Source organism: Lotus japonicus, chromosome 3, assembly GCF_012489685.1.
Source record: "Lotus japonicus ecotype B-129 chromosome 3, LjGifu_v1.2".
Taxonomy (NCBI): domain Eukaryota; kingdom Viridiplantae; phylum Streptophyta; class Magnoliopsida; order Fabales; family Fabaceae; genus Lotus; species Lotus japonicus.
Window position 1 is genome coordinate 93,268,467 of NC_080043.1, and position 13,039 is coordinate 93,281,505.

Consider the following 13,039-nt stretch of genomic DNA (forward strand, 5'->3'; position numbering starts at 1 on the left):
CTCTTTGGACTCAATTTAAGCTATAAGAGAATGTTCAATCCATTGATTGAAAGTCAGAATCAATAATTCATGGATAAGGACTGTGTTCTAATCCAACATCTTCTCTACATATTATATCCGAACAAAGTTATCTTCTGTCTCTGGTCTACTAGACATTTTGAAAACAAAATAAGTGAAGTTAATGACAAGCAATAATGAGAATGGGAGAGCCTATATAAAATGTTAGTGCCATTTGCAATGTGATTTAATATCTCATTAAATATTAGATGGTAGTAATAGATTTAAGAAATTTGAGTGTTTTTATTTATCTAATTTCCTCATTTCAAGTTTTCAACGAAATATCTGCATAGTTTATTAGTTTTTAGTCCTTGGGAGAGGGTATGGATAAGTTCTTTTTCTTTTTTTGGGTCAATGGTGCGGATAAGTTCAAAACACAAGTATTCGTAATTCTTACCTTTCCCCTGTCCCAAAATAGTTGCATTCACCACTGCAAGGCTCCTTAAATTAATAAAAGAACTCAATAATAAAATAATGTATGCTCATCAAGTTTCCAATTTCCTAAGAACATGAGAAAAATAAATGTATTAGTGGATTTTATAAGTAACTACATCACGTCAAGTTGTGAACCAACCTCTAAAATCACCAAACCAAAAAGAAAGATTTCATCCTATGCTTGTGCTAGAGTTTTTCAAATTCAGGAAAAATCTTAATTGACATAACTATGGATAGATTCTCATGTGCGAATAATATATATTTCATCTGTGTAGCCTAAGAGTAAACATTTATTTTGACGATAAATCATTGGTTCTAAATATGCAAATTATAAACTTATATGCACTATTAGTTTTAAATGGAAAAATAAAAACTAAAAGTACATATGTCCTATAAGAGGTTCTACCAACTAATAGTTGGATTAAATACTCTTTAAACAATATTTCGAGTTCAAGTTCCATTAAGATGTGAACGTGGTTCGAACATATTTGTTTTCGTGAATGATAAATATGTTAGACCAATAACAAAAACTATACAAGGTTCCAACTTTAACTGGCTTTTAAGAACACCATAACATTTCTTTGTTGTTGGAACATTATTGACTTATTGGACGTCAGAAGAATGTAGAGAGAGCCCTAGCAGGCTTGTAGCATTCGCTTCAATTATTGCCATTTTCTTTTGGACCCAAAATGTTAGCCCAATAGTCAACAACCCATGTGAGTTGCCGATAAATAAACTAGTCTATGTGATGTGCTAAGTATTAATTTATATGGTATTTATGGTGTTAACCTTCGACCCAAAAAAAGTTGTTAACCAAATGCTCAAAAAATAATTATGGGATTTAAATATGCTTTCCTTTAATATAAAATTTTATATTTTAATTTCAGTCCATGTAAAAAAAAAAAATTTGCCCCTTAATAATGCGAAAGTCACTTTTATATATTGTACGGAAAATAGAAATAGGAGTCAAGTTATATACGTGAATGTTCAAATCTAGACGTACATTTTACCATCAAATACTTTAGCATGTGAAGTGTATGTCATCAGTCAGGATGGCCGAGTGGTCTAAGGCGCCAGACTCAAGTTCTGGTCTTCGAAAGAGGGCGTGGGTTCAAATCCCACTTCTGACACTTATTTTATTTTTTATTTAATAATAGCCATCATAGGTGAGCTTAGTCTGTTGTTTACTCTTTTCTTCTCTTTTTTCCCTGCTTCATATATTTTTCCTTCCTTTTCTAATTTCTAGTCAATAGTCCAAATGCATCTTTACTTCTGTTACACTTTTGGAGATGAAAATCGAAAAAAAGAGAGAGAAGAAAACAATGTAACACACTTAAATGTTTGTTTAGATTGTGGAGAATAAACTGAATTTGATTTTTCTCTTTAGTTTTAAGGCTTATTAAAAGAGTTTATTTGAGCTTATTTTAAGAAGATAAAAAAATATTTAAATATTTGGAGAAATTATATAAATAGAGGTCTTCCTAATTTTAGGTTATGTTTATAAGTGTTTTGACCTTATGTTTTATTTGGTACGTCGTATTACGTATGGTAATATAAATGTTCATATAATACATTAAATTTAATAACTATATAAACCAAAATTATTTTGGGGAAATCAAGAGGTAGAAAATGAAATTCATGTGGTTTATTTTTTGTAATAGGCACAGCCATAGACACACACTCCACTCAATTTGTGAATCTGATGTCAAGATATAATTTTATCATTCTAAAATTGAAGTTTTGACATTTTGAAATATTTTAGAATAGTATGTCAAACATTAAAAAATTAAATGTTTGTTTAGATTGTGGAGAATAAACTGAATTTGATTTTTCTCTTTAGTTTTAAGGCTTATTAAAAGAGTTTATTTGAGCTTATTTTAAGAAGATAAAAAAATATTTAAATATTTGGAGAAATTATATAAATAGAGGTCTTCCTAATTTTAGGTTATGTTTATAAGTGTTTTGACCTTATGTTTTATTTGGTACGTCGTATTACGTATGGTAATATAAATGTTCATATAATACATTAAATTTAATAACTATATAAACCAAAATTATTTTGGGGAAATCAAGAGGTAGAAAATGAAATTCATGTGGTTTATTTTTTGTAATAGGCACAGCCATAGACACACACTCCACTCAATTTGTGAATCTGATGTCAAGATATAATTTTATCATTCTAAAATTGAAGTTTTGACATTTTGAAATATTTTAGAATAGTATGTCAAACATTAAAAAATTATAATTTTTTGTTTTAAAATTAATAAGGAATATTTGATTGATGGTCCCCAACACTTTTGCGATTTCACTTACAATGTTGGTCCCGTAACTCCTGATTATGCTTCGATTGATGGTACACCCCAGATTCGTGAATGTCAAGATGCCTAAAATCGACTCAGGAATGATGGCAACACGAATAACAGTGGTCTAAGTTGACGAGAACATCAATTCCAATGAGGGTGAGAACGAGTAAGGGTAAAATCTAATTCTAGGTTAAAAATGAAGGTTCTTTTTACAACTTGCTGGTGAAATAGAAAGAGTGAAAGTAAAAATTAGGTTTAAGTCATTTTACTCATGTGTAATAAAAACAACACGTGATCACATTATCATCACAATACGTAATCAATCAAACGGATGGAGGGATAAAAACCTCACACATCATTCAGTTAAGAGCTTTATTTCGTCGAAAAATTAATTCAAGGACCGATACTAGTGATTTGTTGTAATTCATGGACCAAACATATATTTAACCCGTAATTTTAACTTAACGATATCAACTAATAATTGATAAATAATAAAATTAATATTTTAATATTTATTAATTAATACTTATTATAAGTTATATAAAATAGATCTTGAAATAAATTTTAAGTTGAGGTGTGAGTGAAAACTGAAAAGAGAATAGAAAATTGTTATCCTATATTGCTCGCTTCTAACTCATACTCTCCGTAAAAATAAGTTTTACACACGATGGAAATGATGATAAGATAAAGGACAAGATTAAGTTATGGCAAATATATATTAGTGATCAATTAAGTTTTTTTATTTTGCCAAGTAAATATATCTCTGTGTTCATTTAAACATGTTAATTTCCCTTTCTTTCACCTACTTGAACCAATATATATATATACAATAAAAGAGATGGAGATGAATAACCCAAGAACATCAAAAAGGGCCTTTCAAAATTGAGGAACATAGCAATAAGCTGTTTAGAACAAAATCCTATATAAAAGAAAAACAACCAAAGTTCTTATAATCACTGTTCTATGTCCTAGATAACAAAGGCTCCAAATATCAAGTTATGACCAACAATAAGTATAAAGCATTGGCCTTCAGAATCCAAATGATTAAGATGGAGCTCACCATACCACTGTAGTTAGATAGTTTGACATTATCTCTCACCGTACCACAACCACATCACAGAGGTAGTAACCATACATTATGAAACTGAAAAGCAATGCAAAATCAGAGAAACAGTGCAATTGTTAAAGACCAGTAGCAGCCTTCACCTCTATGTGATTTCTGTTTGCTTGAACCCAGCCACCATCAATAGACTCCAAACTCCCATTCAACCCATCATCCACAAAGTCACCAACCCTCTTCACCTTAAGTTCTCTTGGCTCAACAGGGTACTTCCCAGAGAAACAAGCATAACAGAAATTGGGAGAGTCCTTGCCTAACAGACCCTGCAAGCTATTAATTGGCAGAAAAGCAAGTGAATCTGATCCAATAAACTCCCTTATCTCCTCCGTGCTCATCCTATTAGAGATCAACTCCTCAGAGCTAGGAGTATCCACCCCATAATAACATGAACCAATAATTGGAGGACTAGCAATCCTCATGTGAACTTCCTTAGCACCAGCCTCCTTCAGCAACCTCACAATCTTGGATGAGGTAGTTCCTCTCACAATTGAGTCATCAACAACCACAACCCTCTTGCCTTCAAGCACGGCACGAACCGGTGAGAGCTTCAACTTCACACCAAAGTCCCTAATCTTCTGAGATGGCTCAATGAAGGTCCTTCCAACATAGTGTGACCTGATCAGCCCCTGCTGAAAAGGAACCCCAGCTTTGGCAGCATAACCAAGCGCAGCAACAACACCAGAATCAGGAACTGCAATCACAACATCACAATCCACAGGGCTCTCAGTGGCCAATATCTCACCAAATTGCCTCCTAGAATCATACACTGACCTCCCAAAAACCACAGAATTGGGCAAAGCAAAGTAAATATGCTCAAAGATACACTGCTTCGGCTCAGGGTGAGCCATGAGGCAAAGGGATTGAATCCCATTTTTATCCACCACCAAAACCTCACCAGGGTAAACCTCCCTCTCATAAGTAGCTTCAATCAAATCAAGGGCACAAGTCTCAGAAGCAAAAACAACAGCACCATTGCTCCTCCTCCCCATAACCAAAGGCCGAAACCCGAACGGATCCCTCACCGCAACAAGCTTATCCTCAGTCACAAACACAATAGAATAAGCCCCTTCAAGCTTCTCACAAGCATCAACAATCCTCAAAATGAAAGGCCTATGCTTCGAGGTAGCAATCAAATGAAGCACAACCTCAGTATCAGAAGTAGTGTTGAAAATGGAACCTCTCTCTTCAAGCTTAGCCCTCAAGGTGCGGTAGTTCACCAAATTCCCATTGTGAGCAACCCCAACAGAACCAAAACGGTACCCAGCAACAAAAGGCTGAACATTCTTCAACATGGATTGCCCTGCAGTGGAATAACGAACATGCCCAATAGCCAAACTACCTGGTAACTGATCCAGCTTGGACTCGTTGAAGACATCGGAGACAAGCCCGACACCGGTGATTGACTGAAGCACGTTGCTGTCGTTGACGGTGACAATACCAGCACCTTCCTGGCCACGGTGTTGCAGCGCGTGAAGGGCGAGGTAGCAGAGGCGAGAGGCTTCAGGGTCACCGTATATGCCCACAACCCCACACTCCTCCCGGGGCTTCTCGTCATCATCATCGGAGTGGATTTGCGGTGGTGGGGTGGCGTTGTTGGAGGAGACAGCGTCGGAGAAGTAGTTTTTGTAGGAAGCGATGAAGGGGGGTCTGGCGGCGGCGCGAGAGAGGGTGGGTTTTGGGAGGGTTTTGGTGAAGAAGCGGGTGGTGGTAGGAGGAGGAGAGAGAGGGGAGGGTTTGGAGAGGGAAGAGGAAGGAGAGAAAGTGGAGAGGGAGGAAGATGCAGCCATGGAGGACATGGTTGTGTTGTGGAGGAAAATGGAGAACGAGGTGAGAGGCTTGTGTAGTGTTGCAACTTGCAAGGTTGCGAGGAGGACTCGGATGCTCGTGGTTCTAGGTTTTGTTTAGGGCCAGCCAAAGTCACTAGTATTTTTTTCCTCCTTAGATATTCTATTTGGTGATTTAATAGCCAATCATCAAAATTCTCTGAAATATAATGAAACGATGCTTCTTATCATGGAAATGTGGAATTAATAGACTTCCTTTTTTGGTGTGTGACTTTATAATGTGTTTTTCAAAAGAATAAAAGGGTTTTAGAAGATATTTTGGGTCGTGTAATTTGGACTTTGGAATTCTAGATAATGTAGAATATAGAATTTTAGAAAAGCTTCTTGCTTTGAAGATATAATTTAGAAAGTTGAGAACATTTGAAATCCGAGCATTGTCTTTATCATTGGAATTAATAGGTTGAATTCTCCCTTTCGCTTTTGAGCGGTTTAGTTAACTAATGCTAATTTTCCTAATGTAGTACGAGAAAGTTAGGACAATCGGTATACTGGAGTGATATAGTTCGTGATTTTCATATAGATGGTGGGAAATAAGATTAAACAGTTATTAATAATATCTTCACTCGTAAAATGAGTGTTTGATATTTTGAATGATATTCATAGGAGGTTAAGTAATTACGCTAATTCACATTTATTTGAGATTGAGAAATAATTGTGGAAGAGTATGAGTTGATTTTAATGCAGGGGGAACTATTATAGCTTCAACACGGTGATCACAATTCTCATTATTTCCATGAGTCGACTATTGTTAGAAGAAGAGGAAGAATCGTTTTGAAAAACTCTAAGTATAAGTGGTGTTTGGAGAAGTGAAACTATGGTGGCTTTTTTTTTACGGATCTATATAAGGTGGATGGTGTTCCTATTCCTTTCATGTTAGTCGATTTTTTTGTGCAGTTGTCGAAAATTGTCGATTGTAGGTTTAGCGAGAGACCCATGTACTAGGAAGTTAGGAATACAATTTTTCCTGTGAGAGGTTTTAGACACATGATAATGATGATTTTATCAAAGTCAGTGGAAGTCTCTATGCAGGCTTATCTAAGATATTTCTCATGACCCTATGAAGATTACCAATATTAATGATACCTTCACCACGCTCATTCTAAAAATGGATCTACTTGTGAAGATTAAGCGCCTTCATCTCATTTGTCTTTGTAGTGTGGTATATAAGGAGGTTACTAATATTTTGTCTTTTATAATTAAATTTGCCATGTGCGATTTAATTGGAGCTCATAAATGTAGCTCTGTCCTTACTCCTTACATTGTCATTAGTCAATAAATTATTCATTCTATGCGTCATTGTTAAGCCAAAATTACAAGTACTACAATTCTCGACACCATGGTGCAAAAGTGGTTTCTCGACAGAAAGGGTTGGGCGAAGCCGGCAACTCAGCACACGATGTCCCTCAAAGACAAGTTAGTAAAAGCCATAACTCGACACACTCAGAAGATGAAGAAATCTCGATCATCTTAATGGAAGAGGCAGTTACCGAATAACAAGCAACTACAAGCACGTGCGTACACCCACGATGCCACGAATAGCAACGGTTGCCCACGACTCAGAACCATCCACGTGGCAATAGAGTCACGTGCGCGAAGACCATCGGCTAAACGTGGGGTATGGCGCCAAAATTCAAAACCCACGAAGCCATCGTGCATCCAAGGAAAACCACCAAGAACATGGGCAGAAAGAACAATATAAATAGAGGAAGCAGCAGCAGAAGAAGTGGTTCCCAACTAAAAACTCTGAAAATTCACCAAAAGCTCTAAACGTCCGCATCAATGAGACTTCGAGAGCAGAACGTGATGATGGAGGAGTATGTTGCAGAACCAACGCTTTAGTTTCCCTGCATTTCAGTTTGTTGATTTCCAGTTCTTGTGTGTAGCTTGTTTTGTCGAAATTTGCTTTCATGCTATTTTAGTTTGCTTGACTGTTTTGTAATCGACTCATATTCAATAAAGTCCAGTTTCGTTTGAGTTGTTTATTGTTGTCGAGAATACACTCGTTCACACACTACACTTTGGCAAAGCGTTTTCTCAAAAGGACCCCGAATCTAAACTTCCTTTAGTCGAACTAAGAGGATATTTGTTTACCAAAAATCCGTGTAAACAAATTGGCACGCCCAGTGGGACCGTTTTTGTGAAAACTAAGTTTTACAGAAGCATTTTGTGTGTTTGGGTTTATTGCATGCTATTTGGTATTTGCTACTTGTCTTGATTGTGATTTATATGCACCTGAGAAGTGGTAAGACTTTGAGTATGGCAAGTAATCGAGGAAGAACCTCTCCTCAAGGATCTAACGTGGGTAATCAGAGTAGCCCTGGGGGAAGTAGCGGTAACAATAATGAAGAAGTTTCTACTGGAATGGGGCATGGCACCAGTATGCCAACCCAGAACGTGGCAATTTCTGCAGTTGCAGAAATGCCTGTATCTACATCAGTACAGGCACAAATTGTTCCAACGATTACGAGGGACATGCCTTATGGTATGCCTACATCTATGATGCAAGGCATACAAGGCACGTATTCGACGTTCCCTGAAAATGTTCCCCCATTCAATATACCCCCTTTTGGGGCAAATGGAACAATGTTAAACTTGGGAAGTCGAGTTAGTCCCCCTATTCCTGGATCTAGTTCACAAATTTATTTATCTACAGGTATGAATAATGGTTCACTTCAAGCCATTAGGCAGCAAGTAGATGATAGTAACCATGAAATGGTTAACATGCTATCTCGACAGATAGGTGAGCTAATCAACCCTGTGCTCCAAAATAATAATGCCAATAATCAGCATTTGGCACGACAGATGGATCGTTTGGCGACAGCCCTGGGGGCACCAGTCGAAATCCAACCGGCACCAGGGATTAACCAAATCCCGTTGCCTAACCATGTCCCTGCCCCGGTGCGCTATCAGGCGCCGCAACACCAAGAGATGAGGGCAAACCCTTTGTACGAGGCAGTGCAGCCACCATTGCAAAATGTGTATATGGTAAACAGGGAAGAACACGCTGATGGTGTGCTAGAAAGAATTCGACACCAGAACGCTGGGGGGCAACAAAATGTTGCTGCTGTGGTGGAGCAATTGTTGAACCAACATGGTTTCAACGTGGGTTTCGCGAATAGACCCCATTTTGTGCCAGCCTTTACGGAGGAGGTTCTCGAATCAGAACTTCCTCGAGGCTGGAAGGTCCCCAAATTCACTAAGTTCTCGGGGGATTCAGGAGAGTCCACGGTAGAACACATAGCCAGGTACCAAATCGAAGCAGGAGACTTAGCCATCAATGAAAATTTAAAAATGAAGTACTTCCCGAGTTCTTTAACCAAAAATGCATTTACCTGGTTCACCACCCTCGCTCCTAGGTCAGTCCATACATGGGCTCAGTTGGAAAGAATTTTCCATGAACAGTTCTTTAGGGGAGAGTGCAAAGTAAGTTTGAAGGATCTGGCTAGTGTTAAAAGAAAGCCAGCAGAGTCTATTGATGATTACCTAAACAGGTTTAGGATGCTTTAATCCCGATGTTTCACCCATGTCCCTGAACACGAGCTAGTTGTCTTAGCCGCTGGTGGTCTAGAATATTCCATTAGAAAGAAAATCGACACTCAGTATATTCGAGATATGTCTTTACTCGCAGATAGAGTGAGGCACATCGAATTGCTAAAGGCCGAAAAGTCAGAGGAAAGGGCCAAGACTACTAAGTGGCCAAAGAAGGAGAAGGTAGCGTACATAGATGCGGATTCAGTAGGTCAGAGTCCATGTGTCTATCGAGAAGTCCCGGCGGACGTCGATTTGAATGACGTCAATCTGGCTGAACTTCAGCCAGGGGATCCTTATGTTTGTAAAGCATTGAAACCACGTGAAAACAAACTTGGGGAGGAAAACCCCAAGAACACGATTCCTGCTGTGAAAACTTATACTTTTGATGTGGCCAAATGCGATGCAATCTATGATATACTTGTGTCTGATGGTTTGCTTGTGGTCCCTAAAGACCAAAAACTTCCTTCTCCTGAACAAAGGAAAGGGAAGAAATATTGCAAATATCACAACTTTTTTGGTCATTGGACCTCACAATGTGTTCGTTTCAGGGACCTTGTGCAGGGAGCATTGGACTCAGGAAGACTCAAGTATGATGAAAAAGCCAAAGGTCAAATGAAGATCGACTCTGATCCACTGCAGATAGCTGAGGCCAACTATGTAGAGCCTTTCTACATTGGCATGGTCGACATTTCCGAAAAGCTGAGTCTGGGTTTGACGCTGGGAGAAGTAAGAGAAGAAAACATAGCTGTCGAAGAACCAGAGGTTGAGAAAGAAGTGAACTTGGAAGAGGTTTACCCCAAGGCTGGAGAAACCCTTGTCGAGTTTCTATCCCGCAGCAAAAATGGCGAGAAAGAAGTTATGCTGTGCCCTCGATGCAGCGCTGTTTTCGACAAATCCGCAGCCAAGGCCTATCAAGATTCAGAAATGAAAAGGCATTATCAGAGGAAGGCTCCTGTATCCAGGAGACTGAAGTACCCTCACGAGGAGTGGGTCGAGAGAGACCAGGAACTCGATGGCCATAAAGGCCAGAAAGCAAGCAATAAAGACAAAACTTACCTCCCCAATGCTGGATTGCCAAGAAACCAATGGTTCGGGCCAGCGCCTCCAAGGCCAAAACCATACCCTAAGTGGCAGAAAATCGACTTAGGCCAGGGATCCTCTTACATCAACAATTCCCGTGTGTCACGAAGCTACTCCTATGGCTCTGGGAACTACTATGCTCCTGAACAAATGACCAGGACTCAGTTCAGGCGTTTTTTGAGGAAAAGGAAAGCTGAGAGGGAAAGAGGTGGCAAGTTCCGTTCACTATGGGACATAAAGCCAGAAGACAACTCTCGCAATGAACCTAGTGTGGCGTCGATTATCAACCAGCTGGACCACGCCATCAAACAAGGAACAACCGTACCACCAAATCCAGCTAAGGAAAAAGGGAAGGATGTTGTCGAAGATGAGGATGAAGACATGCTCGAAGATTTCGACGACAGTGATGGAGAAGAGCTTAACATCATCTGCATCGTGTCCATCCTACCTGCAGAATTCGATAGAATCTCAGAGGTCACTGAAAGCGAGGAAGACTACTATGTCGACGACGAACCAGATGACAATCCTTTGTGTTATTATGTGATGCAGAGAGGATCTGTCGAAGATGAAAGAGCTATCTTCCAAAGGCCAACCGAGCAAATGAAGAGCCATTTGAAACCGCTATTTGTTTGGGCCAGAGTCGAGGAGAAGGGTGTTAACAAAGTCCTTGTCGACGGGGGAGCTGCAATCAACCTCATGCCCGGATTTATGCTCAAGAAGTTAGGTAAAACTGAAGCGGATCTAATCTCACATGACATGGTGCTTTCTGATTATGAAGGAAAGACAGGTTCTTCCCTAGGGGCAATTATGTTGAACATAACCGTAGGAACAGTAGCCCGTTCCACATTGTTCATTGTGGCCCCTTCAAAGGCCAATTACAATTTGCTGCTGGGAAGAGAATGGATTCATGGCGTGGGGGCAGTGCCTTCGACCTTACACCAACGTATATCCATTTGGAAAGCTGATGGAGTTGTCGAAAATGTACAAGCAGATCAAAGCTACTATTTAGCAGAAACAAGCTACGTTGGTAAGAAGAATTTCGAGAAGAGTTTAGCCACAATTGCTCCTTTAGACACAGTGGCTAGCCAATACTTCAACCCCTACTCAGAGTACTCAGTAACGTTGGATCCCATCCGGGGCCTAAACCTCAATGAAGCATGCAAACCTGATGCCATGAGTGGATAGCACAGTGATGAAGAGAAAGATGCCACTGTTGGGTGGCAAGCCAATGATAAAGATGATTAATTCGAGCATGGCTCGAATTTCGGCTTACGCAGCCGAAAACAAAATAAGAACGGCCTTGGAGGCCGAGAGGATGGCCAAAGAAATGGCTATAGATGAAGCTAGTGTCTCAATCCTGCCCGTCGAATTGACACCCCAGGAGGAGGCAACAACAAATAAGGATGACACGTGCATAGAAGAAAACGAGCAGAGTGCCGAGGAATGCGGATTCGAGGACCTTTGCAATCTGAGGCTAGATTGCATCTATGATGACGGCCCATTGGGCTTCGAGAAGCCAGTGGTCGATGTTTCCAAGAAAATGGAAGCGCAAGACCCTTTAGAAGAAGTGGACCTGGGTGATGGCTTAGAAAAGAGGCCAACGTACATCAGTGTTCTCATTGACCCGGAGCTAAAAGACAGGATGGTGAAATTACTCAAGGAATTCAAAGACTGTTTCGCTTGGGATTACGATGAAATGCCTGGCCTCAGTCGAGAAGTGGTGGAATTGAAGTTACCCATCAAAGAAGACAAGAAACCAGTCAAGCAATTGCCCAGGAGGTTCCATCCGGATGTGTTGGTGAAAATCAAGGAAGAAATCGAAAGACTCCTCAGGTGTAAATTTATCAGAACAGCTCGATATGTGGACTGGTTAGCCAACGTGGTTCCAGTAATCAAGAAGAATGGAAAGATGAGAGTTTGCATAGATTTCCGAGATCTTAACGCTGCCACTCCAAAAGACGAGTATCACATGCCTATTGCTGAGATGATGGTGGATTCAGCTGCTGGTCACGAATACTTAAGCTTGTTGGACGGTTACTCAGGCTACAACCAAATCTTCATAGCAGAAGAGGACGTGTCGAAAACAGCTTTTCGATGTCCTGGTGCCTTGGGGACATACGAGTGGGTGGTCATGCCATTTGGGTTGAAAAACGCTGGCGCGACCTACCAAAGGGTAATGAATACTATTTTTCATGATTTTATAGAAACCTTCATGCAGGTTTATATTGATGACATTGTGGTGAAATCCCCATCAAGGGATGACCATTTGTTGCATCTAAGGAAATCCTTTGAGAGGATGAGAAAATATGGCTTGAAGATGAATCCCCTTAAATGTGCCTTTGGTGTTATTGCAGGTGATTTTTTGGGTTTTGTGGTGCATAAAAAGGGCATCGAGATCAACAAGAACAAAGCTAAAGCCATTCTCGACACTAGTCCACCAACCAGCAAGAAACAACTGCAATCACTATTGGGAAAGATTAACTTCCTAAGGAGATTCATTGCTAACCTCAGTGAGAAGACCAAGTAATTTTCCCCACTTCTTCGACTTAAAAAGGAAGATGCGTTCCGCTGGGAAGCAGAGCATCAAAAAGCGTTCGATGAACTCAAAGCGTACTTGTCTAGCCCACCTATAATGGCACCACCTATAAGAGGAAAGCCAATGAAGCTGT

General features: G+C 39.7%; 1 protein-coding gene and 1 non-coding gene across 2 annotated transcripts; one reads left to right on the forward strand and one right to left on the reverse strand.

The window, feature by feature from the left end:
- The first annotated feature begins 1,538 nt into the window (after positions 1–1,538).
- Positions 1,539–1,622, forward strand: TRNAL-CAA (transfer RNA leucine (anticodon CAA)). Its single transcript has one exon. It is a non-coding gene; the product is annotated as a tRNA-Leu (tRNA).
- A 2,022-nt stretch (positions 1,623–3,644) lies between these two features.
- Positions 3,645–5,870, reverse strand: LOC130747556 (amidophosphoribosyltransferase, chloroplastic-like). Its single transcript, XM_057600529.1, has one exon. It carries the CDS (start codon positions 5,709–5,711, stop codon positions 3,978–3,980), a length of 1,734 nt encoding a protein of 577 aa, XP_057456512.1. The 5' UTR covers positions 5,712–5,870; the 3' UTR covers positions 3,645–3,977.
- Positions 5,871–13,039: the final 7,169 nt, after the last annotated feature.